This window comes from Motacilla alba, chromosome 6 (assembly GCF_015832195.1).
Source record: "Motacilla alba alba isolate MOTALB_02 chromosome 6, Motacilla_alba_V1.0_pri, whole genome shotgun sequence".
Lineage (NCBI taxonomy): Eukaryota > Metazoa > Chordata > Aves > Passeriformes > Motacillidae > Motacilla > Motacilla alba.
This window is the reverse complement of record NC_052021.1, coordinates 18,153,421-18,177,093: the sequence shown is the minus strand read 5'-3', so window position 1 is coordinate 18,177,093 and position 23,673 is coordinate 18,153,421. Positions and strand designations below refer to the sequence as shown.

Here is a 23,673-nt window from a genome sequence, read left to right as displayed (position 1 = left end):
AATGATACAGAGCCACAGAACACCAGTTCCTCAGTTTGCCCTCTGTGGCACTGGGAGACTGAAGTAGGCACATCTGCTAAGTCTGTTGCCAGTGTGACGGAGAGGGTCCAAGGGATAATTCTCCCAAACTTCATCAAGCAGATGCCCAGATTGCAAGCCTGGAACTGTCAGCATCTCAGACTTCCCTTTGACAGAACCTTTCCAGCCCCACTCTGTAAATGGCTTTTAGATCGCTCTTTCTATGTGTCTTAACACTATTTTTCTTTTCTAAGCCATGGACAAGTTCTGCAGCCACTGCACAGACGAGCAATTTCTTCAAGGCCAACTTTTCAGTCCCACTAATGGCAACTCTTGTGCTTTTTCTCTCTTAACACCAACCATAATGCTCTTACTGCTAAAAGACTCAGCCTGGGTGTAGTCTTTCTTCTGAGCAGCATCTCTGGTGGCCCTTGCTTATGGCTCAGAAAAAAAAAAAAAAAAAAAAGTAGTATAGAGAGAAAGAAAAAGCATGGAGCTGCAGTGTAACTTAAAAATATAACAAAGGGAAAGTCGCAGTTAGCAAAAAACTTATCTTGCGTGAAGTATTTTGTCTGAGCAATAGCTGGCAATTCTTTCTAATGCTTCCCTGGAAAATTAGGGTTCAATTTCAAGGGAGAACGAAAGGCATAGATCTGCAACTGGAGTTGGGTTGGAGTGGGGCTGTCAAACCTGGGTGGGAAGAGCTGAGAGAGCTGGGCTGCAAGAAGGCTTTCACCCCGGCAATGGCATGAGTCCTCTTCCCATCAAAAAATTATCTGTGCAGACTGAGTGATCTCACTACACAGCCCTCCAGCAGACACTGTCACACAAGAAGAAACCCATGCTTGTGCCAGCTCCTTTCACTCATCCTGTGATAGGTAGATCATCTTCTTCCTCGGTCACGTTTGTTTCATGCCTGGTTTTTCTTGTTACTTATTTGTAATGGTCTGAAGGGAGGTGAAGAATACAGTAGTATAAGAATATTTCAATGCCTTTATTTCCTCTAAAGATTATTGTTTTCATCAAGGAGAAAAGTGTTACTGACATTAATGTGTGAGGAGGAAAGATGGGATCCCCCAGCATCTGGCTGTGCAGGAGACACCCACAGCGATTGTGATACTGTGTTTGTGAAGGGTCCATCTGCTGCTCCATCTGAGTCTCAAAGGAGATCACCCTTCTGTCTGTTACCTGAGCATCACATTCCTTAACCTCTATGGGTGGTCTCTATTTGACTGTAGTCCGCTTGTCTCCAGAAGTCACTCACAGGGAGATTGCACCTACAGAAAGCTATTGCTGTTGTGATCCAAGTTGACTGTGAAGGCAAGGACTGATGTTGCCTGAAATGCATTAGAGATGTTGCTGATCACAGACCAGTCAAGGCTGGGGAACAGTCGATTCTCTTCAGTGGAGGTTATGCATATGCTTTTTCTGCCTGTGCTTGCTTATGTGTGTGTCTGACACTGCCTTTGTCCTTGATCTAAGTGTAGAACATCAGAACACGAGCTTATAGAAGAACATTGTACATGTGCTTTATGCCTGGGGAATGCAGAGCATTTACCTCTCTTTCCTAGAGTTTTCTCTAGACAGAGCCATGAGGAAACAGATTCAGCAAGTAGGGATTTGAGAAAAGAGGGCTGCTGTTGCCTGACACGTGCTATGTCCTGACCTCCCTGAATTCACATGGCTTGCATCTGGAAAAGTGGGCAACATGTATCATTTCAAGGAAATAGATATGCCCCATCATGACAGCGGGGATTACATGATGGGATTATAAGCAATCCGTGCAAAAGCAGAAAGAGATTCCCTTCCCTAGAAACTGACTTCAGAGGCACCCAACTCAGTGGAAACTCAAAGAGATTAGAAATAAGAACTAGTAAAACCTTTACTCTGCAATAAACCCAATGTATACAGTGATAAAGATAAGTCACTCCCATGCTCCAGGGCATGCTCTCCTGCCAGGATGAGGGAATTTCCTTTGAGACTTTTCATGGCCCTCCAGCTTTGATACTGTAATGCAGTTGTGTAGGCTGTGGTGTAAGGAAAGTTTCTGTCTTCTGATGTATAACAAACAGGAAGGGAAGGGAAATTGGACTTCAGGATTCTTCTTGCAGCTTCCATTCAGTGAGTTGAACCTGATAATGAGAGGTTTGTTTCACTGAGGATTCAGCAGGCTTGGACTGAATATAGAAAGCAGGTATGGTTTGACATGGTGTCTCCTATGAAGAACAGTGATGGATGGTTAGGGAATGTCCTACCAGGAGTTACCAGCCTCTCATTAATGTAGCACTAAAAAAAAAAAAAAAAAAAAAAAGAGGAAGACATGGTCACTAATGGGGGAAAGGTAAGTGGCGCCTTCAGAAACAACCAAATTCCCTGGCCTGGTATGAGCACATACATGCAAGTATTAAACACAGCTTCTGGCTATTGGGTGTGAAACAGTGTGACTCCAATATTGCATGCTGCTTTTTTTATTCAGACCTGCAGGTTTAACTGAGTGCTCAATGGATGATCTAAAGATCCTTGATATCTATAGAAAACTTCTTGTAGCTTTGAGAAATTCCTGAATATAATTTCCTACCTGCTCTGGTCTGGTTTAATCTGAAATTCTGAGAGTAGATTCTGAAATTCTGGGAGTAGATTCTGGGATTCCCTCACTTACTGAATTTTTATTGCCAAAATATTATTAACTTGGATACTCTCTTCTCTTACTCCACCAAATATTGTAGGGTGCTAGAATTAGAGTTTCAGAACTCAACTCAGTCCTTTTAGATGGAGCAGTCTCCTAGTAGTAGGGATTGAACTAAGATCTCTGGCTTACACAGCCTGAGCCCCTTCTGTGTTGCCGAAAAATCTGATGCTAGAAAAGTGGCATTCAGCAGCTGGTATTGGCCAGGAACTCCATACTCCTCAAAGAAACAGATAATTCTTCATACTTAATGATAAATGTCTACAGTAGATCTGACTAAAGAATTAACCTAGGCCAGTCTGGTTTTACAGAATATGTTGCTTCTGATATTTTCAAGATGCAAGAAGTATACCACACACTTTTTAGTAGGAAGGGCAATGGATTTTGCATGATTTTTACTGGGTTTTTTGGTTTTTTTGGTGGTTTTTTTTTTTTTAATTCAGCAAGTTTAATGAAAGGAAAAGAAATAGAAAGAGTCTGCCAGGATGTGGAAAATTCTCATAATATCCAGTTTTAATATTGGCAGTTGTACTCTGCTGTGTTAGCAGTCCCCTCCTGTTGGGCTGGCCAGCTGCAAACTAGTGGAGGGTAGCTGTGTGACAGCCTTAACATGGGGTGCATGCAGCAAGGACATGTGCCCCATAAAGTCAATATAGCCTTTGTTTTGGTCTTCTTGGGATGGAAGATGCAATGAAAGTATAATTACTTAATCTAAATCCAGCACAGCTGTGGATAACCATAAACATAACCTTAAGCCCACCTTTCTTGTGTATGAGATACAAACCAGCTTAGGGCAGAGAACAGTTTGAAGCACTGTTAAGCAGAAAAAAAAAATACTCGTCATGTAATTCTTGTTTTTAAAAACAGCTTTATTCTTCAGAGTCTGTTAGAATCTGGAACTTCACAAAGGCTGTCCCCTCCATGTGAGAGCTTCCCTTCTTGTGTGCCCCAAGCAGAAGTTCAGGAAGAGCTAAGCTGACACCCAGATGTCTCTCTTGCTCTCTGCTGCCAGGGATCTTTGGGCAGCGCCTGGAGGACACGGTGCAGTACGAGCGGAAGTATGGCCAGCGCCTGGCCCCGCTGCTGGTGGAGCAGTGCGTGGATTTTATTCGGGAGCGAGGGCTTACGGAGGAGGGGCTCTTTCGGATGCCTGGACAAGCCAACCTTGTCAAAGATCTCCAGGATTCTTTTGATTGTGGAGAGAAACCCCTTTTTGACAGGTGAGTTGACATCACCAAATTCAGGCTGGTGTATGTGTGATGTGTAAAATCTGCCAGGAATGTCCATGCAGTGGCAATCCTAGCTTACATGTTCTTTCCACACCATCATTCTCTCTGTTGAAAGCACTGATGGAGCTTTCTCCTGCACGGTGGTGGATATGGAGGCCTTTTTTCAGCTCAGTGGTAGAGGAGAGCTTATTGGTCTGTGTGGGGCTCCTCCAGTGTTTCAGCTTAAGCACTTGTTGAATGAAAAGCATTGCTAGATTTGGGTGCAGCAAACTGAGCAGTTGGTGGGATCCTATCACAGAAATGGGTGTGGCAGAGGTGAACTAGGTGATGTACTGCTTTCAGATGTTGCATTCTCCCAGCAGATCTGCCTGGAGTAATATCTTGACTCTTCCTTTGTCACCAGGTTTCAGAATAGTCACCACCATCTGACATGTTTTACCTGGCCTTTATGCCAGCAGCTGTTTTGTAGATGCTCAGCTTAATATTGGTTCCCATGGGAGGAGTGCCAGCCCTGTCTCTGAGTGCTCCATCCAAGGGCAGCAAGGGAAGGGCAGCTCTCAGCTGTGCTGTCTCTACATGACTCCCTCAGGCAGTCAGATGATCAGAAAGATGAATGCTGTCAAGGCCTTCCAGCCAAAAGCTGTCCTTACCCTGTAACTAACATTTCATCCACTCTGTCATATGTACATCCTGCCTGCAGTGAAGGTCAGCATTGTGCAAAGCTTAATAGCCCTTTGTGAAATAGGGCTTGACCCTAACAGAGACCTTGAACTTCAGAGATATTTGGGTCCAAGGGCATTGTGTAGATCTGGTCTGATCTCTTTCACAGGTCCATAAATGAGATCAGATCAGGTCTTAGAGGCCTGGCACCATTTCTTGCTGCATTCACTAGCCCAGATTTTCAGGTGATGCCAGTGGCATCTGGTGTATTACCAGCACATTAACCTTGGGGGATTGCTTCCCCTGACCTGCAGCTGGTCTCAACCTTGCCAATGCCTTCCCTTCCCTGCCTACCACTGCAGGAAGAGCTAGCACTGTCTCCTGCGTGGGCAGAAGCAGTGTTTGGTCTCATCTTGGGAAGTATATCTTCAGAGTTTATTTGGAACATTCTTCTAATTCTTCCCTTCCCTCAGCTTCCCAGACCACCCATCCTCCTTTCTTTGATTCCTAACCACAAACAGTATTTGCTCCCTAAATGGAAGTGTCAAACATTTAGAAATATTTTCATGAAAAAATAAGTTTGAAATCATCAAATTTTCTCAGTTAATTTTTTCTTGAACCAAACCTTTGTATTTTTTACTGAATGTCTGGGTGTTCTAGTTCAGAATTAGAATTATCTTAATTCAGTGCTTACACTGTGGAACAGGAGTATCTACAGAAGGAATTAATTAGGAGTGAAAGTTTCAATTTCAAGTTTTACTTTAGCCTTATCTAACTTCTTTGTTATGTAGATAAACCAAGCCTCCACCCAGCATTTTTAAAGCAGTTAAATACCGTTGTACCCATTGGAAGGGATCGTAAAGTTCATCTCCTTCAAGCCCCTTGCCATAGGCAGGGATACTTTCCACTAGATCAGGTTGCTCAGAGCCCATTCAACCTGGCTTTGAACACTTTCAGGGATGGGGCATCCACAGCAACCTCTTCCAGTCCCTTACCCCAGCTCAGGTGCAGAAAGCACCTTTATTTCCACAGGCATTTGCACTGGCTAAATAGATCAGTGCTAAGTCTCCCCTTGAAGAGAGGACCTCCAGGAAGGAATGCCTGCCTTGTGGGTAGTCGGTGTGTAACGCAGCAACTAAGGGTTCAGTGCAGAATCAAAGGAAGCAAGCCTGGAGTACCCAAGTAGTGGAACATTGAGGGTGTCCCAGTTGTTGCCTTTTGCTCTTTCCACCGTGTCCCCATACAGTCTGTCTTACACATCTGTAGTCACAGAGAGCAGTAAGGGAGAGGCAGTGCCACTCTGGCTAAATGAAATGCTTCTCCTCCTAGCAACCATAATTTTCTCTGTATGTAACTATAACTTATCTCTGTATGGTCTGGATACCTTGGCAGCAGGAGTGTGAAACCCTTATGCTTCTTTCCAAATCAGGTGCCGTGAAAGGAATATCCTCTCTTATTTCCCAGCTGCAGTCGGTGCTTTTAGACATCTTTTGTAACTAGGGTGATATCCCAGGTGCTTATAGGCTGCCTGCCCCATGATGGATCAAACCTTTGTGATGACTGAAAATTAAAATATTTATTTTTAAAAGGCTTTCTTTTCCAATGTTCTTATGAAAGGCCGGGTGTTGCTGTTCTGGAAGCACCTATAGCAGTCTGCTCCTGTTGCACTTTCATGCCACTGAAAGTGTGTCTGTATTTCGTATGGCATCGTGGATGAAACAGTTACTGCAGCCGGTGGCCCTGAAGCTCTGTTCTGGGCTCTGCTTCTCAGTGATTGTCAGATCCACCATCCATGCCTGAAACTCCACACTAAAGGAAAAAGTAAGAATAAGGGTACTGATCTCAATAAGGGTACTGTCTCTTTGAAACATGATAAGCAACTAAGGAAAACTACTGTGTGAAACTGTGATATTCTTAAATATGATGGAGTTTTTAACAGGAATAGCATTAGCAGGATTAGGAGTATGCAGCAGGTATCTGCTGACAGTTTCCTGTTGTCGTTTTCCCTGTTTTCTTTTAGCTGTGTGTTCCAAAAAAGAAACATACTAAATAGAAGAGATTCAGCTTTTCGAGAGAAGAGAGGATTTGAAGCTCTCTTGCCCAATGTTCACTGATATGATTTTCTCAGAATTCTTTAAAGACAGGTGACTACCTAATGGTGGATAGGGAGGAGCTGGTGACAGAATCTGTTTAGACTTCCAATAGTCAAAACCTTTGAGGAGGTCATCTGCAATGATTAACAGTGTTGTACCACAGGAAAATTGGAATGAGGGAGAGGTACCTCCATACACCAGAAGCTGGGTAGTTGGAAAGGGTTCATCATGGGATCTGACACCTCAACCCCAATTTTAAAGCAAAGGAGAAAGAAGAGGAAAAATAAATTCCTGGATTGGGAGAGAAAATAAAAGCTGATATCCTATCATAACAGATAGGCTAGGAAATTCCAAAAGCAAGGCAGCCATACCAAAAGGCAATAGAGGACCTGGAAGAAATACAGCTTCCTCCATTTTTTCTGAATGATTGACCAGGACATGTGGGAGCCCAGCCCATCAGCTGTACATGTGTGCTGGCTGGGGAGAGTATCAGGAAGGATCAGTGACACTCAGAGGTTATGTCTCACAAAGCAGGGATGCATCTGTTGTCAATGCTGTGTGATCACTGTGCACTTGCCTGGACTATTCCTACCGTTCCTGGTCCACACTAGCAGAGGAACCACAGTGTCACCCTACCTTAAGCAGTATCATGGGCATATCCCTTCCACTGCCTGTGTTACCTGAGGTGCATTTCTACCTTGACAGAATGGAGATTTCCCTTGTTCCCAGGCAGACCTTCCTGCCTAGTACCAATGACTAGGAAGAGCTTCCATGTGCCTACTTTATCCCTAAGAGGGACCTTGATGCACCCCCAACAAAAGGCATCAAGCTTTGGGGTAGTGTGGGTTTCTAAATTTCCTTCCCTCTTCTCTGTTGCAGCAACACAGATGTTCACACTGTGGCGTCCCTCCTGAAGCTTTACCTTCGAGAGCTGCCAGAGCCTGTCATCCCCTTTGCCAAATACGAAGACTTTCTTTCTTGTGGACAGCTACTCTCAAAAGATGAGGGAGAGGTCAGTGATCCTTCTAATCTGCCTCCTGAGAGGATGTTCCCAAGAATCAATGTAGCACAGGTTTTTTCCTCATCTCTTCAAACTTGATTTAAATGAATGAAGTCCCTGGGAACCTTTCCCTGAATTTTTCTGAAGCTGTGAATGGGGTGCTGTTATCACAGGCTGCTGCTTTAAAAAAAAGTCAGTCTTGTAGCCTGGTGCTTCTTTCTTCAGAGCAAAGCTCTTGTGTAGCATAATTGGCAAGAGATGCAAGGTAGGAGGAAATCTGGGTTCCTTTCCCAGCTTTGCTATTCACTCACTAATAAGCTGTATGGAGTCACTCCCTTTGTCTGTGTTTTCCATCTTATATATCAGAGCAGTACACTCTCCTTCCCAAAGATTTTGGTGGATGAGACATTGATCAGTGCAATGGTCTTTGTATTTCTTAGAGGAAAGGCACTATGAGAAGGCAAGCAATGATATTATCCTAGAATGAGGGGGGGGGCGGGAAATAATGCTATGAATAATTTGCCAGAACCTTCTTACGATGTTCTTGTGTTTGGTTTCCAGGCAAGGGAAAGGGCTGGCAGAAACTACCAAGTCTGTGGCAGTCATGGAACAGGATCATTTACAATATGTTTGATTGATCTGTTTCATCCATATTGTGGCACTCCCTTAGCCCTTTGCGGATTGCAAAGGCGCCTTAGATGTGGTCTGATGTGGGTGCCACCTTCTAGGACAGAAACTTAAAGAGGCTGTACTTCTGTCTTTTCTTTGCTAAAGAAGCAAAGGCCTGAGGGCTTGTAAGTTGTGGTCCACAGTTCTGTCCCTTTTCTGTGTGTGGTCTTGTCTTTGTCTTGGGCAGAATTTGTAAAAACTGTTCCTCACTGTGAGTCTGGGGTTCACTTTCAGTTCAAGCGGCAGAAGGCTCTATGGAGATTGCCCTTTATGATGCCCACAGGAAGATGCTTGTTTGCATGCATCAAATGGATCATATGTGGTAATATAAGTTTTTTATGGTTAGAAGGCAAATGACACTCAAATAATGTAACCTCTAGTCAACTGTGAGAAAGCAAATTTCTGTGCATGGCGCAGCATGTTACCACCTGTGGATATGTACTTGCATTCTGGACACAGCCACATCAGGGTGCCAGTGCACTAGTGTTGTATTTTAGTAGGTAGAGGTGTGTGTCTACTCCCCCCAAAACTTGCTCATTTTCTGCTTTATCCTTAGTGAACTCAGGCATCTCTGCAGGATGCTGTGTTACAGACCCCACAGCGGTTATTTCACAAGAAACTGCAGCATTTCAAAGGCAGTGGAGCTGGTTTGATTTTGGTTGTAAGATGTGCAGACTGGGAAGTTTTGGATCCATTAAGCACTATTGCACAAGAGTAGAGACACTGCCAAATTGGGCAAACATAATTGTACATCACTGCTCAACTTATTAGCTATGTTGTTTGCCTGATTTTGTCTGCACAGGCTGCAGCAGTTTGGGAAGCAACATCTGCATGAGCAAAGTCAAACTCAAATGAGTTGTAGGGCAGAATTTTCTTTAGATTAGAAAGGCAATGAGGAGCACTAGGTAGCCAAAATGAGCACTTACAAAGTACAGCACTGCTCATAGCACAGCGTTGTTTTGTTAAGGTGCTGTTGTAAACATAAGCAATTTTGCTTTTGTCAGAGAAACCTGGAACCTCAACGTGGGCTGTTTACCTTTTCAGAAAGGAAGGTGGAGTGCACACAGCAGGGGTGGAGAGGCTGTACGTGCACAGTAGCACGTGGAGCAGAATGCAGCACAAAGTCATACCTAGCCTATGGGGCCTGACTCGCCTCCCACGTGGAAAATCCCCCTGCTCACAAACGTGGTTTCATTGAAACCATGATTTTTAACACGTAATGGTAAGCAGGGAATTTAAAAATCAAACATTTTATTTTGTAGAGATATTTTGAAACAAAATGTAATTGTACTGTTTTAATTTGAAGTACTGTTTTCTTTTTAATTTTCACTTGAAAGTTTTGAATGAGACTTTTGGACTCTTAGTATAATTTTTGTTTTGTATGGCCACTCTCACCTCACACCCAAAAAACCAGAATTGCTTACGGCAAAATAGCCTTTCACATGAATTTGTGGGACCTCATGCTGCTATACTGGGACTATGGATAGGAATTATTCTGGTGATTATTAGCCTAGCTCCAGTACTGCCCTAAGTTTTTCTTCAAATTGCTTTTCATCTTCATTCTGCACTCAGCTGATCTCTGGTGTTTGAATGCACACGAGTCTATAACAGAGACCTTAGGTGGTGCTGAGGTCTTCAGGTATTTCAACAGGACTGCAGCATTAGAAAAGATTTGATTCTGATCCCAACTGATTGGGAGGAGGGTTTGAAAATTTAGTGCAAGAGGGATCTTCAAAAGCCTAAAAACTCATTTGAGTCTGAGCTGCCTTTACCTGGTGGTGTTTTAGCCTTCACTGGTACCTGTACACTAGAGATCCACACAGCAGCACAGCAGTTCAGTGGATTGAACACAGGTATTCAGGTTTTTTTTTTTTTTAAAAGGCATCTGTTTTTTTTTTATGGACATTTAAAGTGTTGCTAGTTTTCCAGCCAAACTAGAAGCTCTGAATTGGTGCTGATCTGTTACACACATTGCAAAATCCTTGGGTTTGGGATCATTCACTGAAAAGCAGCATTTTCAAGGAGGTAAGAGTAATTTCTGCAAAATCACATGATAAATAACAATACAGTGCTTCTGTTGCTTGCTGGGCTGCAGATATTGGCAATGATCAGTGCTGTTTGTTACTACAGGGGTTTCAAGTTTGTGTTTTCCTCTGTGCTGTCACTATGGTGTTCCTAGGCTAAGCCTCTGCCTTCTGTTGGTCAGGCCTTGGTAAGGACAAATCTGTCAGAGATGATACATGCTACAGTAGGAGAGGTTTTTTTTTTCCTCTCAGGTGTTTGTACTTCAATGAATATAAAGATACTCTCTGTGTAATACCATGCCTGAGATTCATTGTGACAAAGCATGGATTGTAAATTCTTAGAACCATTTTTTTCTTACAGGTGTCATCTTTTACCTTTAGGTTATGTTTCCTGCTGTTCACAGCTGCCTAAGTTTCTGTTCCAAAGTTTTCTCTTACATCCAGTAGAGCCAATGGCATTTTAATTCAGAGCACTTGAAATACAGTGCCAAATACCATCCTGATTTCCCTATTTGAAATAAATTGGGTTACAGAGCAAAATTCAAGAGGGGATTAGGTCTGTTAGTTCACCTAATTCTGGTTCAAACTTGTCACTTGAAAGTTGATTGACCTGAACAACTGAACTTAACCTTCACATCAGTAGCAACTATCTTTGGCTAAAAAATTTTTAGACGTTTAAAAAAAGAGTATTGAGATTTTCAGAAGAGACTGGCGTTTTAATGGTGTAATGGTGTCTCCATTGCTGTCACCATTAAACAAGGATAGTGTTTAACCTAAGGAATTATAAAATGGTTACTGCTTCTAAAAATTTTAAGTTTCAGGTTTTTGTTAGAGAACTTTTTTTTTTTTTTTTTTTTTTTTTTTTTTTTTTTTTTTGTGCTGGGATGTACAGAACAAAAAAGTACCTGTATATTTAAGGTAATAAGGAGGAAGGCAGGACTGGGCACTGCTCTATGGATCCTTCTGAGTTCTCTGGACCAGAGAAATCAGGAATATATTGCAAGAGTTTGGCCAACAGAATTCCCTTCCTAACAGTGCTTAAAAATTCAAGGAGAGTTTGAAATGAATGTTCAGCTGCACTTTTTTGGAACAATTTCCTTCTGGAATTTCTCCATCATTAATTCACAGCTATCACTCTTCCTTAAATGTGCTTTGGTATCTGTTTTTCCACAAAAGGTTTCATTGTGTCCAAAAATAAGAAAATCTCCAGGGCAACAGCAGCATTGACAGGAACAAGCAAATGATACTTGGGATTGTGGCAGGACAATAACCTCCTGAGTCAGAGGTTTTCATTAGATGATTTAAGTAGCTTCGGGGGTTTAAGTCATTCCTTCAGCTGATGTGTCATCTTACATTTTAATGTAAAGAATGTAAAGACAGAAATTTTGTGAGGAAGTATGTTCCAGGTCAGAGTGACTGCAAATGGAAGTACATCATTAAAATGGAGGCAGCTGAACTGGACTCATTCAGCTTTTTCAAGAAAAAACTTTCCTCTGCTCAGCTGAGCTTACTGCAATGTGTTTATACTGCACTCAGTGCCTCCAGGTTTCAAATAGGCAAAGGCACATCTGCTGATACCAATGGTAGTAGGCAGGCTTTAAAGGCTGGCAGGCCTCACTAAATGAAGACTTTTATCTAAACCATTAAAGTTTACAGGAGGATTTCTGCTGAGAACTGAATAGAGTTCTGGACGCTGGGTTTTTGGTAAGGCACAACACACTGGAAGACACCTCTTCTAAAGCAAAGCCTTTGTGTTAACATCTGTTGTTCAGCATTTGGCTGTGGAAAGAGGACTTTGTAGTCCTAAAGGAAGGTCACGTCTACTTTGCAGCATTTACATTAATAGCTCTGCTTCTTGTTTTTCCTGTCCCTCAGGGTACCCAGGAACTGGTTAAACAGGTGAAGAATTTGCCCCAAGCCAACTACAACCTCCTCAAATACATATGCAAGTAAGTGAAATTAATTAACACTTGGAAAACTCTCTAAGTTTTGTGAGGCTGTCTTATATGCAAATAATATACTCTGAAAGTATGAATATTCAAAAACCACTTAAGTGTAAGTTACCACTTCTTTAAAAAACGTGGAGGTGAATGCAGCCTGCCTGAAGGAAGCGCTTGGTTGATCCAAGAGGATCAGCCAAGCAAATTGCTGCCACCTGCAGCCTTGGCAGCAGGCATGAATGATACTAATACATTATATTGTTTATTTCAGAAGCCCCTACAGATCACTAAAGGTAGACACTTATTCCAGATACTGCACACTTGGAAGATTTATGACACAAGTTGAGTAGCAGATGCAGTCAGAATAGCCAGTCTGGCATTTGCTCTGGTTTGGAAGTGGGGTTAGTAGTGGCTTCCTCTTGGATTACCAGGGACGCACAGCCTTGTCTCCTTTCATCTCTGCTGATTTTACCAGTTTTTGGGCTGCCTCTTTATTTGGGGATTGGAAGGAGATGATTTTTGAAGGCTACTTCCAACTCTAACCATTCTATGGTTCTGTGATCTGTATTTTGTTAGATTCAAGCCAAACCACAAAGCTCTTTCCACAGGCTGCTATTTCTCGGACAAGGAGATGACTTATTACTTCTATTATATCTGTAAATGAAAATTTGCCAAAGTCAATCCATGTAAATTGATAATTCCTATAAAAATGCAAAAAATCTGTCCTTTCAGACTCAATAGTAGGCTGGGTCACTGCTAGGTGGGTACTTCTGGCAGAAAACGTACTGTCTTCTCTGGTTCATACACTGGGAGGGATCTGGGGCTACACTGAATATCTGAGCTACAGTAGTTCCTCAGATAATTTCAGGTGTCAGGGTTGTATGTAAACAGGACAAAACTGAATGCTTATAGTCTAAGAAGTGACTCCTCCTTTAATTTTTCTGGGGGGGTTTTTCAAGGTTCCTTGATGAAGTTCAGGCTCATTCCAGCATTAACAAGATGAGTGTCCAGAACCTGGCTACAGTATTTGGACCAAACATCCTGCGGCCCAAAATGGAGGATCCAGTGACCATGATGGAAGGTAGGTGCTGTTCTGGGGGATGACACAGCAGCTGTATTTTGGACCAGTAAGTTGAAAGCCATACATTCCTTGGTAGCTGTATCAGTTGCCTGCACAGTCAGAACAAGTCAAGCCATCCCTTTCACCAGGGCCTGTAAGGGGTATTCCACTTGGCATCTTCTTCCACTCACCACTGGACTGGGACTGTCTCTCCTCTCCACCATGTGGAGATGCCTCCACACCCCTGAAACTCTTTCTGAACCTACTGCTAAATTAAAAACTCAGCTGTTTTTTCATAAGGACTGTGCTTAAGTACCAAACTGCAATCATTTAGTGTTGGTGCATTTCAGTGCTCCCTGTAGCCTGTCCCCATCTGGGCCATGAGGAGAGGACTGTAGTTCTGATTGTGCCACAATGGCTACAACTAGAAGTGTCTTATAAGTGTTCTAAGGAGACTGTATGGAGCAAAACTTCACAGAATCAAAAAAAAAAAAAAAAAGAAAGAAGTTGTTGAAAATCAGTTAATTTTGGATGTAAAAAATCTGAAGCTTTAAAATTATTTGCTTCCATACCAATCACTCAGGCTGACATTAGGGCTGGAACACAGCTCTTCTTCCAGGTTCCACTGAAACACAACTACGGTAGTGCAAGTTTTAGCAAGGTTTTTGCATAAAGTTTTGTAGGATTTTGGCAACCTGCAAAAAGCATTGATTAGTTAATTAGGCACAGATGGAGATGCTGTGCCCAGGATGCCTGAACTTGGCTCTGTTTCTGCTCCCTAGCTGTAGGGGACAGCTGACATGGTATTTTGTGTGATGCAAATCCTTCACAGAAGGTCAGTGTTGTCATGCCTTTGCAGCAGCAGCGCCTTGAGCTCTTCACAGGTCGTGTGCAGATGTATCTCCCACCATGGCAACAGGCAGCAGGACAACTTCAGAGCATGACCTGACGTATTATAGTAGCTTAGGGACTCGAATCCTACCACAGAGATGTGGGCCATATTATTAAGGGCAAATTTGATACCTTCCCCTGGCTGTGCAGAAGGTACAAGAATCGGGGAGGAGCAGGGAGTGCGGGAGCAGTGCGTGTTCTTCACTGGTGAAAGCGGGGACAGCTGTGAGCAGCCTGTGAGCGATGCTGGGACTTCCCCTAGCGGCCACCGGGCCAGTGCCGCTGCGGCTCTCCCCTGTGCCAGCAGCGTGCTCCCAGCTCAGCTGGCACAGGGGACGAGTTTGGGTTCAGACCAGCTCAGGCATTTCATTCAGCAGCTCATGCGATGGCGGAGGTGCCTGTGCTGTGTGTAGGTGCACATGTGCAGGTGCTGGGGTCTCTCCTCATCATCGTATAAAAACACTACAGTGATCTGACCCAGAATTCTGTATTGCCACAGGTCTGAATTTAGTTGAGAATTTAGCTGAGGTTGGTTAGATAAGAGTAACAGAGAAGTGGAAAGATTTTTTTTTTTTTTTTTTTAGCTTCAGGGTAGTTTGAGTCTCCTAAATAAACTGATAATCAGATATTAACAAAAAGCACTCTAATTGTGTCTTTTCAAATTTAACTCATGCATTTCAAATAAAAGTACCTGAAGTTTGACAGCTAAATAGTTAGGAATGCCCTTATCTTCAAGACATTTAGTTCTCTTCCTACATTCACAGACATAAAATAGAAGTGGTAGGTGAGCTAAGTAAAGTTTTGACCTTGCTATTAGGTCAAAAACTCATCAATAAAATCAAGCTCTTGCCTTGAACCCTGAGTACGTGTGCCTTATTCTCTTTCATGCAATACTTAAAAATAGAATTGCCTTTTCTCCCTTCTAAAGGTTTTTCTCTTTTGTAGGAAGTGCTTTGTATTAGGTTTGGTAAGTGGTGTTCTCTTTTAGTTCATAATGGTCTGCTCCACTCCTGGAAGACAGTGGCAGCACATTTCTGTGGATTTAAATAACTGTGAGCACTTTTGGCACTTGCTGTACACTCTCTGCAAGTGCATGTATAATGCAGATGTCATACTTCCTGCAAGTTTCTCTAGACACTCAGTACAGCAGAAGGCCTGAGCTGAAATTTGTAGTTTTTCAATAACAGTAGTTCTGGGCCTGCTCAGACCAAGAAACTGGGTGCAGCCTAGTCATGAAAACAGGCTGGGGTGAGTCGCAGAGGTCTTTCATGTCTCCTCACCTGCTTGCCTTTGTTTTCCATCCGCAGGCACCTCACTAGTTCAGCACCTGATGACAGTACTGATAAGTGAGCAGGGGCGGATCTTTGCTGTTCCTCAGGCGGATGTGCCAGGGAGCCAGCTGGAAATCAGACCAGTGCGCCAGCGCAGCACTGTCGAGTGGATCTCCGAGGAGGACGGGGAGGACAGCAGGTCACAGAACAGCGCTGCCAGCCCCACTGATTTGCCTTCTGGCAATGCTGTGGCTCTAGAGGCCACTCCAGGACCTGCAGTGAAAATCACTCCTCCAGAGCACAGTGGCAAATCGACTCAGCCTGCCACAAGCCCCAGTAAAAGAGTGCAGACACTGCCTCCATGGAAATATTCCTTCCGCCAGCAGGGAGCACGGTCCGTGAGTCCAAAGCTGGGCAGCTCCTCCTTAGATATCCCCAACCTCTCCTCCAGCGGGAACTGGTTGATGAATGGCCTGTACTCCCTCCGAGGCCATCGCAGGACAGCCTCTGGGGAACGAGTGAAAGACTCGTGTTCCTCCCAGAGACTCTCCACTTACGACAATGTCCCTTCATCCAGCCTGTCCCTCAGCACACACAGCATGGCCAGCACCACCTGGTCTACATCATCCTGTGAGATCTCTGTGATGGACTCGGTGAGCAGCTGCCCAGCCTGCCGGGCCAGTGACTCTTCTGCTTTGAGCTCCCTAAAAACCGAGTGGGTAACTCAGGGCTCGCTGTCCCAGAGCGAGGTCAAGACAGCAGATCTGGAGAACAGCATGGACAGGTTTGAAGCTTGCAGCATCAGCAGCAGTGAACAGAGTGACCCGGCTACAGCTTCACGAGACTCTCTCCAATGCTCCAGGGCCTTACAGAGCTTGGTGGTGGAGCTAAAGACAGAGCTGAGCAAACAGAGGACTGAATATGAGACTAGTATCAAAAGGTAATGTCATCTGCAGGGGGCACAAGGAAGTCATTTGTCAACATTCTCCCCTGTCTGAAAATGGGTGTAGGCTGCCAAGGGTACCAGGTTCTCAGCTCTGAAGTTTGGGGTTGGGTGATAGCAGATTTGGTTCTCCTTTTTCCTTGCTACTCTCTGAATCCAACTTTTCTTTCTCTGATTTAAGAGAGCATCAAGAAGAAAACAAAAGGGATTTCTGTGGCACAGGGAAATCAAATACTTCATATTCTGTGTGTTCACTGTAAATGAGAACTGCACAGGTAATGCCAAAGTCTGTTCTTAGTGTCCTCAGAGAAATAGCAAAGCAAACATCTTGTAGGGAGGAATTGGGACCCAGGATGGTCAGGCCTCAACAAGGATGATCTGTGCAGGTGCTGATACTTGTACCAGACCAGTCTGAAACTGAGGGCTTCTTGTTCTTTCCCCAACCACAGCATTCTTGAGGAAACTGCTCTTGATTGTTTTCCACAGATTTTTTTTTTTTTTTTGGGGGTGGTGCTATTGGGACAGCATCTCAGCTTTAATGTTTTCAGCAGCCCTTTTGTGTTGAATTTCTAGAAACCTCACTTTTGGTATCTGATGAAGAAGAGTGGCCCTTGGCTGATGGGGCAGCCTAGCTTGGAGGAGCAGCATGAACTGTGTCATTTGGCAACTGATGTTTCCTTGCACAACTGCTGGTGCTGCACTTTCCACCTGGGCTCAGAAAAATTCCAGCTTTCAGGGGAGCTGTGTGTAGGGCTGGGGCTGTAGGAAGTATTTAATAACAAGGGAGTCATTAATTTGTGTGAGTATGTTAGGTTTTATGAATGTATGTGATAATAGAAAGACTTTTAGGAAAACATTCAGGGGAAATAGGCACACTAAATATTGATGCTTAAAGGAATTACATATATTTTAATATACAGCCATGTGCAAAATTGCACACCATATTGTAATACATGCTGCTCTGCAGCACCAGTACTCTGCACTGAAGAAGGGCTGTAGTCCCATTTCTTACAAAGAGTTGAGTTCTCAGGGTTTGGGTTTTTTTTTTGTGTTAAGGTGTTACTATTATACTCCTTCAATTATTAAAACTCAGATTGGAAACAGGTATGAAAATGCTGCCAGTCTTCTAAACATGGTACCAAAAGCATGTAAGACTGGGGCTGTCTAGCACAGCTTAAAGTTGCGTTTTTTGGCACTTTTTTCCTGTTAAGGTAGTTTCTCAAAAATGTATCTGAACTGTGATCTCTTCCCATGGGCCAGTTGTTAAGGTAGGAATTCCTCTTGCTATCTTCCTGCTTTATTTTGTGATTTCCTCTGGTGGTGGCTTGCCAGCCTCTTCTGTGTTTCTTCCTCTTGCACTGTGCTGCCTTGGTGTGTGGAGCTGGAAGGAGAATCCGGCTGTGCAGCAATTCCAGTTCCCACCTAACATCCCCAAGTGGGAGAAAAGCCCCATCTTGTGTTCAAGGCGTAAGAGCTCATGAAACACCAGCAGTTGCTAGCAAGGGATGTTGGGAAGGGTCTGTGAATGAGGGTGGGAGTTCATGACTTATTTTTTTGATGCCCTACTGATACAGAATGGGAGGGAGGTGAGGGGTTATGTGCCTTACATTTAATTGTGCAGAGCTGCCCCGCCAGCCTTGTTGCAGGGGTATAGGTAAATAAACAGAAATACCAGGCTGCAGAACCTGGAAATGTGTAGCTGCACATTCTTGCCTGCTGCCTGGGGGAAGAGATGGTTTTCCACCTTTTATCAGTAAAACTGTTCCAATGGGGCCTTAAGCTGCTGACATCAGTAGCATCCAAGATGACCTGTTCTCCATTCCAGCTGTTGAGCTGCTTCAGCTCCAACACCTGCATTTCCCCTGCAGCTGGACAGGACAGAGAGCACTGTGGCTCCAGGGGAGGACTAAATTGGCCAGGTCTCACAGGGAAAAGTGTCTGAGAGGAAAATGCGTAATGAACTAAAGAGTTTCGTAAAACCAGGCAAGGTGCAATCACTGCCTTTTTGTATTAAACAGGATGACTCCAGCTGTTTGGGCCTACAGCCTGAAGGACTGTGCTGTCAAGTCTAAGAATTTCAAGCCAAGTTTTTCAGCTCTCAAAAATTTTGCAATGTTTTTACTACATCTGCAGCAATTTATAGGTGCAAAAGTATGTTCCTTTTCAGACTGCATGGAAGTCTGCTACTATGGAAAGACAGGAGCTAACTAGCAAAGAAGGGAGGCTGCTTAGCACAAAAGATTTAGGCTGCCTACCAGCTTTATTTTATTGAAGATAATTTAGTCCCCTTACATTGTACATGTGTGGTTTGCAGAACTGTGTGTATCTAGCAGGACATGTTTAAATGAAAGAATATGAGCTTTTTTCTTGGCACGTACTTAAGTGAAGGGAAAGCAGAGTGAGTACCTACCTGCCTGGGGCAGAGGTGAGGAACACTTGCTGATGGAAAAGCTGTTATTTCTCATCAACTGCCCATTTTCTCTCTCTTAGTCAGAGGGAGGCAAGTTTTATGGCCTTCCTGTAACCACTCTGTTCCCGAGCATTTCTCCCTCAAGGTTCATATAATTACCAGACATTTTCTGTTGAGTTTCAGTAATTCATGTTTACCACCTGGCCTCTTAAGAAAGTGTAAGTATTTGGAGAGGACTGTTATGAATGTAAAAATGCTCTGAGTACTGTGACCCTGTGTAATTCAATCCTGAATTAGCAGTTCAGGCTGCTGTAGTTGACCCCTAAACTTAGTGGTAGAAAATGTAATTGGCAGCTCAGAGCTGTTACGTGTGTGTGGGGAAGCATCCCAGCTTCAGAAGTGTCATATTCCAGCTGACACTGGCTGGACATAAAGGTCTGCCTTCATCTACAGGGGCTGCTTTTTGCTGGACTTGGTGCAGGTCAGTGCACCTGTGACTTTGATTCATTGTGAAAACTGTGACAATAATCGAACTGCCATCTTTAGCTGTATGCAAAGGAACAGAAAAGAAAAGTTTAAGGTGCTGCATTGCCTCTTGGTCATGAAGTGGATTTCAGACCCTTCTGGGACTGCCCCGTCCCTCTTTTTTTTCATTTTTGTTTTATTATGAGGCAGTAGTGTGGCCTTCTTGAAGATCAGTTACGCTGACTAAAAATAACCTGTTCGGTGTCACTGGGATGCCACACCCCAGCCTCAAAGTTGGTATTATTGGACTGATCAAGGAGAGGTAGAGGTGGTTTTGTGTTGGAAATTATTTTAAAAGTTTGTCTTTATTGTATTTAAACGAGGGACATCTTTCATTGCAAAAGTCTTATTTTTAAATTCATATTCTAGTAATCAGTAATTCCCATCTGAAAATATTCCTTCCTCAGTGTTAACACCACTACTTGGTCTTGTGATTGGGAAACACAAGGGGGAGAACAGCAAGTGCTGTGCCTTCTGTGCTTCTTTGAAGTCACAAAAACATGAACTTCGTTCTTTGACCTCCTGTGTGAAAAGCTCTGAATTTTGCTACAGAGCTTTGTGCCCAGATACATTTAAGAACTGTTCTCCTGATTCTTCCTCAAATGAAAGAGTGGGTTTCATAAAATGTCACACCCCACCTCAATATCAGTGATAAACTTTACAGAAAATACCATCAAATGGCTGGTGAGGAAGGACTGTGGCCTCATTCCTATCTGATCCCTAAGGATGTTCCTCTGTACTGGATATCCATATAGGGAAACACAGTATCCCTATATGGATAAAGATTATTTTGGAATTATATACTTGAACTCTGTCTAAGTGAGGAGTTAGAGTTAATGACTCTCCTTAGCCAGGCAGTCTGGTGCTAGAAAGTAAGCATTGTTTTCTAAGATTTGAGCATTTTTCTCAAGATGCAAGGAAGCTCTGCCCTAAATTAAACAGTAATGAAATAGCATTTAGTTCTCTCCTTTAAAACTTCCTCTTAGAATATGTTAAATTTAAGTTGCTCCTCTTAGTTTTTATAGTTATCAGCTGTATTTATCTAGCCACTTAAAAAAGCTTTTTTTTTTTTTCTTCTCTGTTGGTTTTAAGAATTGAAGAAACAAGTGCAGACCTGAGGAACCAAGTGGTTAGGTTAGAAGAAGAACTGGACCAAGAACGAAAGAAATACACGATGCTGGAGATAAAACTGAGGAATTCTGAACGCGCTCGTGAAGATGCTGAGAAGAGAAATTACCTCCTGCAGAAGGAAATGGAAGAATTTTTTTCAACATTAGGATGTTTAACTGTTGGGAGTCAAAGTGCTAAAGACCCCAAGTAGAACAAGTATAGAAAATCCTGTTCCTGACAAAATGAGTGAAAATGCATATTTTGTTCTGGTATACTCATGTATCATGAGTAATTCTATAGTGATTGTGCTCCCAGTGACACTTGCCCTGTTGTCTTTACATGTGCTGTAGTATTTGGGCTAGCTGGGAAAGACTGCTGACCATAAAGCTTGAAAATTTAGTGTCAGATTGCCAAGAAAGAGAGGGTCCCCTCTGTATCCACAGAACAATAAGATATTCTTCTCCAGAGTGTCCTGCTGCCATCTTTGGACTGAGCTGCACCATCCTTTTGCTGCCTCAAGGAGAGTGGAAGGTCCTGCAGGGTGGGTGGATAGCCAGAACCAACAGACAAGCTGAGCCTGGAGCTGAGGGATTCCTGCACTTGTACTTGGGAAGGTGGCAGTTCCAGCCTGTCACCACAGCCAGGACGTTTGCCAGACAGATTATTGAGGTGGCTTTTGCCCACTCCCTCCATAAAGTTTGTTCAAATGTCTCATTCCTAAAGTGGTATTATTTTATGAAGATATTGTGAAAACAAAGTCTGCAAACATGCTGAAGATACCAAAATCTTGACAATTCACTAAAATTGTCCCTTACCCACCCAATGTTTCACAAAAATGCAGCTTTAAATTAAACTGTGATTAATAATCAGATTGGCTACACAAACTGCTGTGGAACTTTAAATATGCACATTTTGCCTTAGGTATCTGAAGGTTTTCTGAGCCAAAAATAGAGCAGTATTAGCAGCAAGAAAAAAAAAATCTCCTGAGTCTATATATGTATTAAGGCAGAAGATGGAAGATTCTTATCATCAAAACACATCCAAACTTTAATAGCAAAACTTATGGTAAGAGGAATTAGTGGGGTGGGGGTTGTCAGGGTGGTAAAGGGGGGAGGGTGGGGATCTATCCATAACCTTTCCTGCACAATGTACACTTACCTCACTTGTACCATTTCTCATTACACCAGCTGATATTTTTTTGTTAGTTCTTACAGGGATATGAGGGACAGGAAGAATACTGCAAACAACCCATCATCCCAAGTTCCTTACTTCTGCTAAGGAAAAATCATTAGAATGAAGCTGTTAAGTTCTGGTAATTTGCTGCTGGGGCTGACTTCCCTTCCAAGTGATTTCAAGAAGTGCTGCATAACATTTGTAACACCCTGAGCCATGCAGAGCCTGCACACAGAAAATTGTTTCATCAGATTCAGCTTGAATTTCACCTGCGAGCCCAGCACTGTTCACTTTGTCTTGGCACTCCATCTTTCACATCCTGAGGTAGCTTGGGAGTCTCTAAGGAGAAATAATTTTAACAAAAAGTGCCACAACAACATGAACTGGCTAAAGGGAAAATACAGACTGTAACAAAGAAGATTGATTTATTTTAAGTATTTTGAAAAAGTGCCCTGAGTCTCATTTCTTACTAGAGAAGACTATGACTCACTGTCTGGAAATAACCTTAGAATGGGTTTTTTACATACCAGGAGATAGTCAATATTGAAAGATATACTTTTTCCTCATTATCTCACAGACATCCAGGTATTTCAATATTTAAAACATCTAGGTGTTAACTTGTTTCTACTGCACTGTAACACTTCTCCTTCCTATAGAAATGTAAAAAATGTAAACCATTTAAAGTGAGCAAAAAGCAGAATTTTAACCTAATCTTTCCTGGATAAGAGATGTCAAGCAAGGTGATACAGTAAGTCATGTGGATTGGTTCATTCAGTTATTTCAAAACCTTTTTCCTACTTCCCAGGCTCTCCAGCTGCCCATGATTCCTTCCTGCCCTGGCATGAGGCAGGTACCTGCATGTTCAGCAGCAGCTGCCTGCCACCTGCAGGTCAGCATCATCCCCATCTTTTTTTCCCACCTCTGCCTTGAATTCATTACCAATGGTCACAAGTTATCCTTTAAGAAATAAGATGGCCATTTAAAACAGCAGCATAATCAGATGCATAATGTGAGAGAGAAGCAGTAACAGTGACTGAGCTGGAAAAGCAAGCAGTGTGGCAGGTAGTTGGAGGTATGAGGTCAGTCATCACAAAATAAACCTTAATATTGGAGGGTGGTCTAATGGTTCTAAGTAGAACACCAGGACTGACAGAAAGCAACATTCAATCCCAGTACTAGTAGCAAGCAGGGTATTTTAATGTCTTTTATTTCTACCCAAAACATAGAAGCCTTTCACTGTATCCATCCTGACAGCCCACACCTCCCTTACACTAAGTTATATTGCATTATCTCCTGTATGTATCCCTTTAGTTCACACTACAAACTCAAGAGAGTTAACCAGCAGTCCTAGTCACTACTTGTCTGGTGTATCTGGTGTTTAGTCTCCCAGTCAGCAGGGCTCACTCAATTCTTGAGTATTTAACCTTGGGTAACTGCTAACAAACCCACCTATCCCAAACTTGCAGATCCAGGATAGGATCATGAATCTATAACACTACACAATCTGGTATCCAAGATAAAATTAATTCTTTTTAATGTACAAAGAAACGCCATGCACTCAAAATGAAGAGTGAAACAAACCAGTTCCAAACTGGCTGTTGTGCTCCAGCAACATCTATGGCTCTTGTTCATGAGGAATAAATTTCAGCTGCTTTTGAGGATGAGCCACTGCAATAAATAAACCTGGCAAGAAGCTGCAAACAACCCAGTTCACTCTAAAATACACTACAGTGGGATGTTAACCTCAAGTGCAGCAACAAGACCATAATGCTAAATTCCTGACACGAGCAATTATGCAAGAAATGAGATCCACTTGTACATAGCTTCAAACAACACTATGCCTTTATGTGAGGAAGATGATAGACCCTTCCCTACCTTTCCTGTTTCCATACTCTTCCCTACCAATGCATTTCCCCTCAGCAAGCACTGGAAACTACTCCTTATTTTGCAGACCTTTCACTTGTTACAGTC

General features: G+C 43.0%; 1 protein-coding gene across 8 annotated transcripts in view; it reads left to right on the top strand.

The window, feature by feature from the left end:
• Positions 1-21,353, top strand: part of ARHGAP22 (Rho GTPase activating protein 22) — a 126,068-nt gene extending 104,715 nt beyond the window's left edge. For all 8 annotated transcript variants that reach the window (XM_038141255.1, XM_038141256.1, XM_038141257.1 and 5 more), the window contains 6 exons: positions 3,717-3,924; positions 7,566-7,698; positions 12,255-12,328; positions 13,279-13,400; positions 15,578-16,481; positions 20,512-21,353. In XM_038141255.1, the coding sequence (XP_037997183.1) occupies positions 3,717-3,924; positions 7,566-7,698; positions 12,255-12,328; positions 13,279-13,400; positions 15,578-16,481; positions 20,512-20,740 (1,670 nt within the window). In that variant the 3' untranslated portion in view covers positions 20,741-21,353. The remainder of the gene's footprint in view (positions 1-3,716; positions 3,925-7,565; positions 7,699-12,254; positions 12,329-13,278; positions 13,401-15,577; positions 16,482-20,511) is intronic.
• Positions 21,354-23,673: the final 2,320 nt, after the last annotated feature.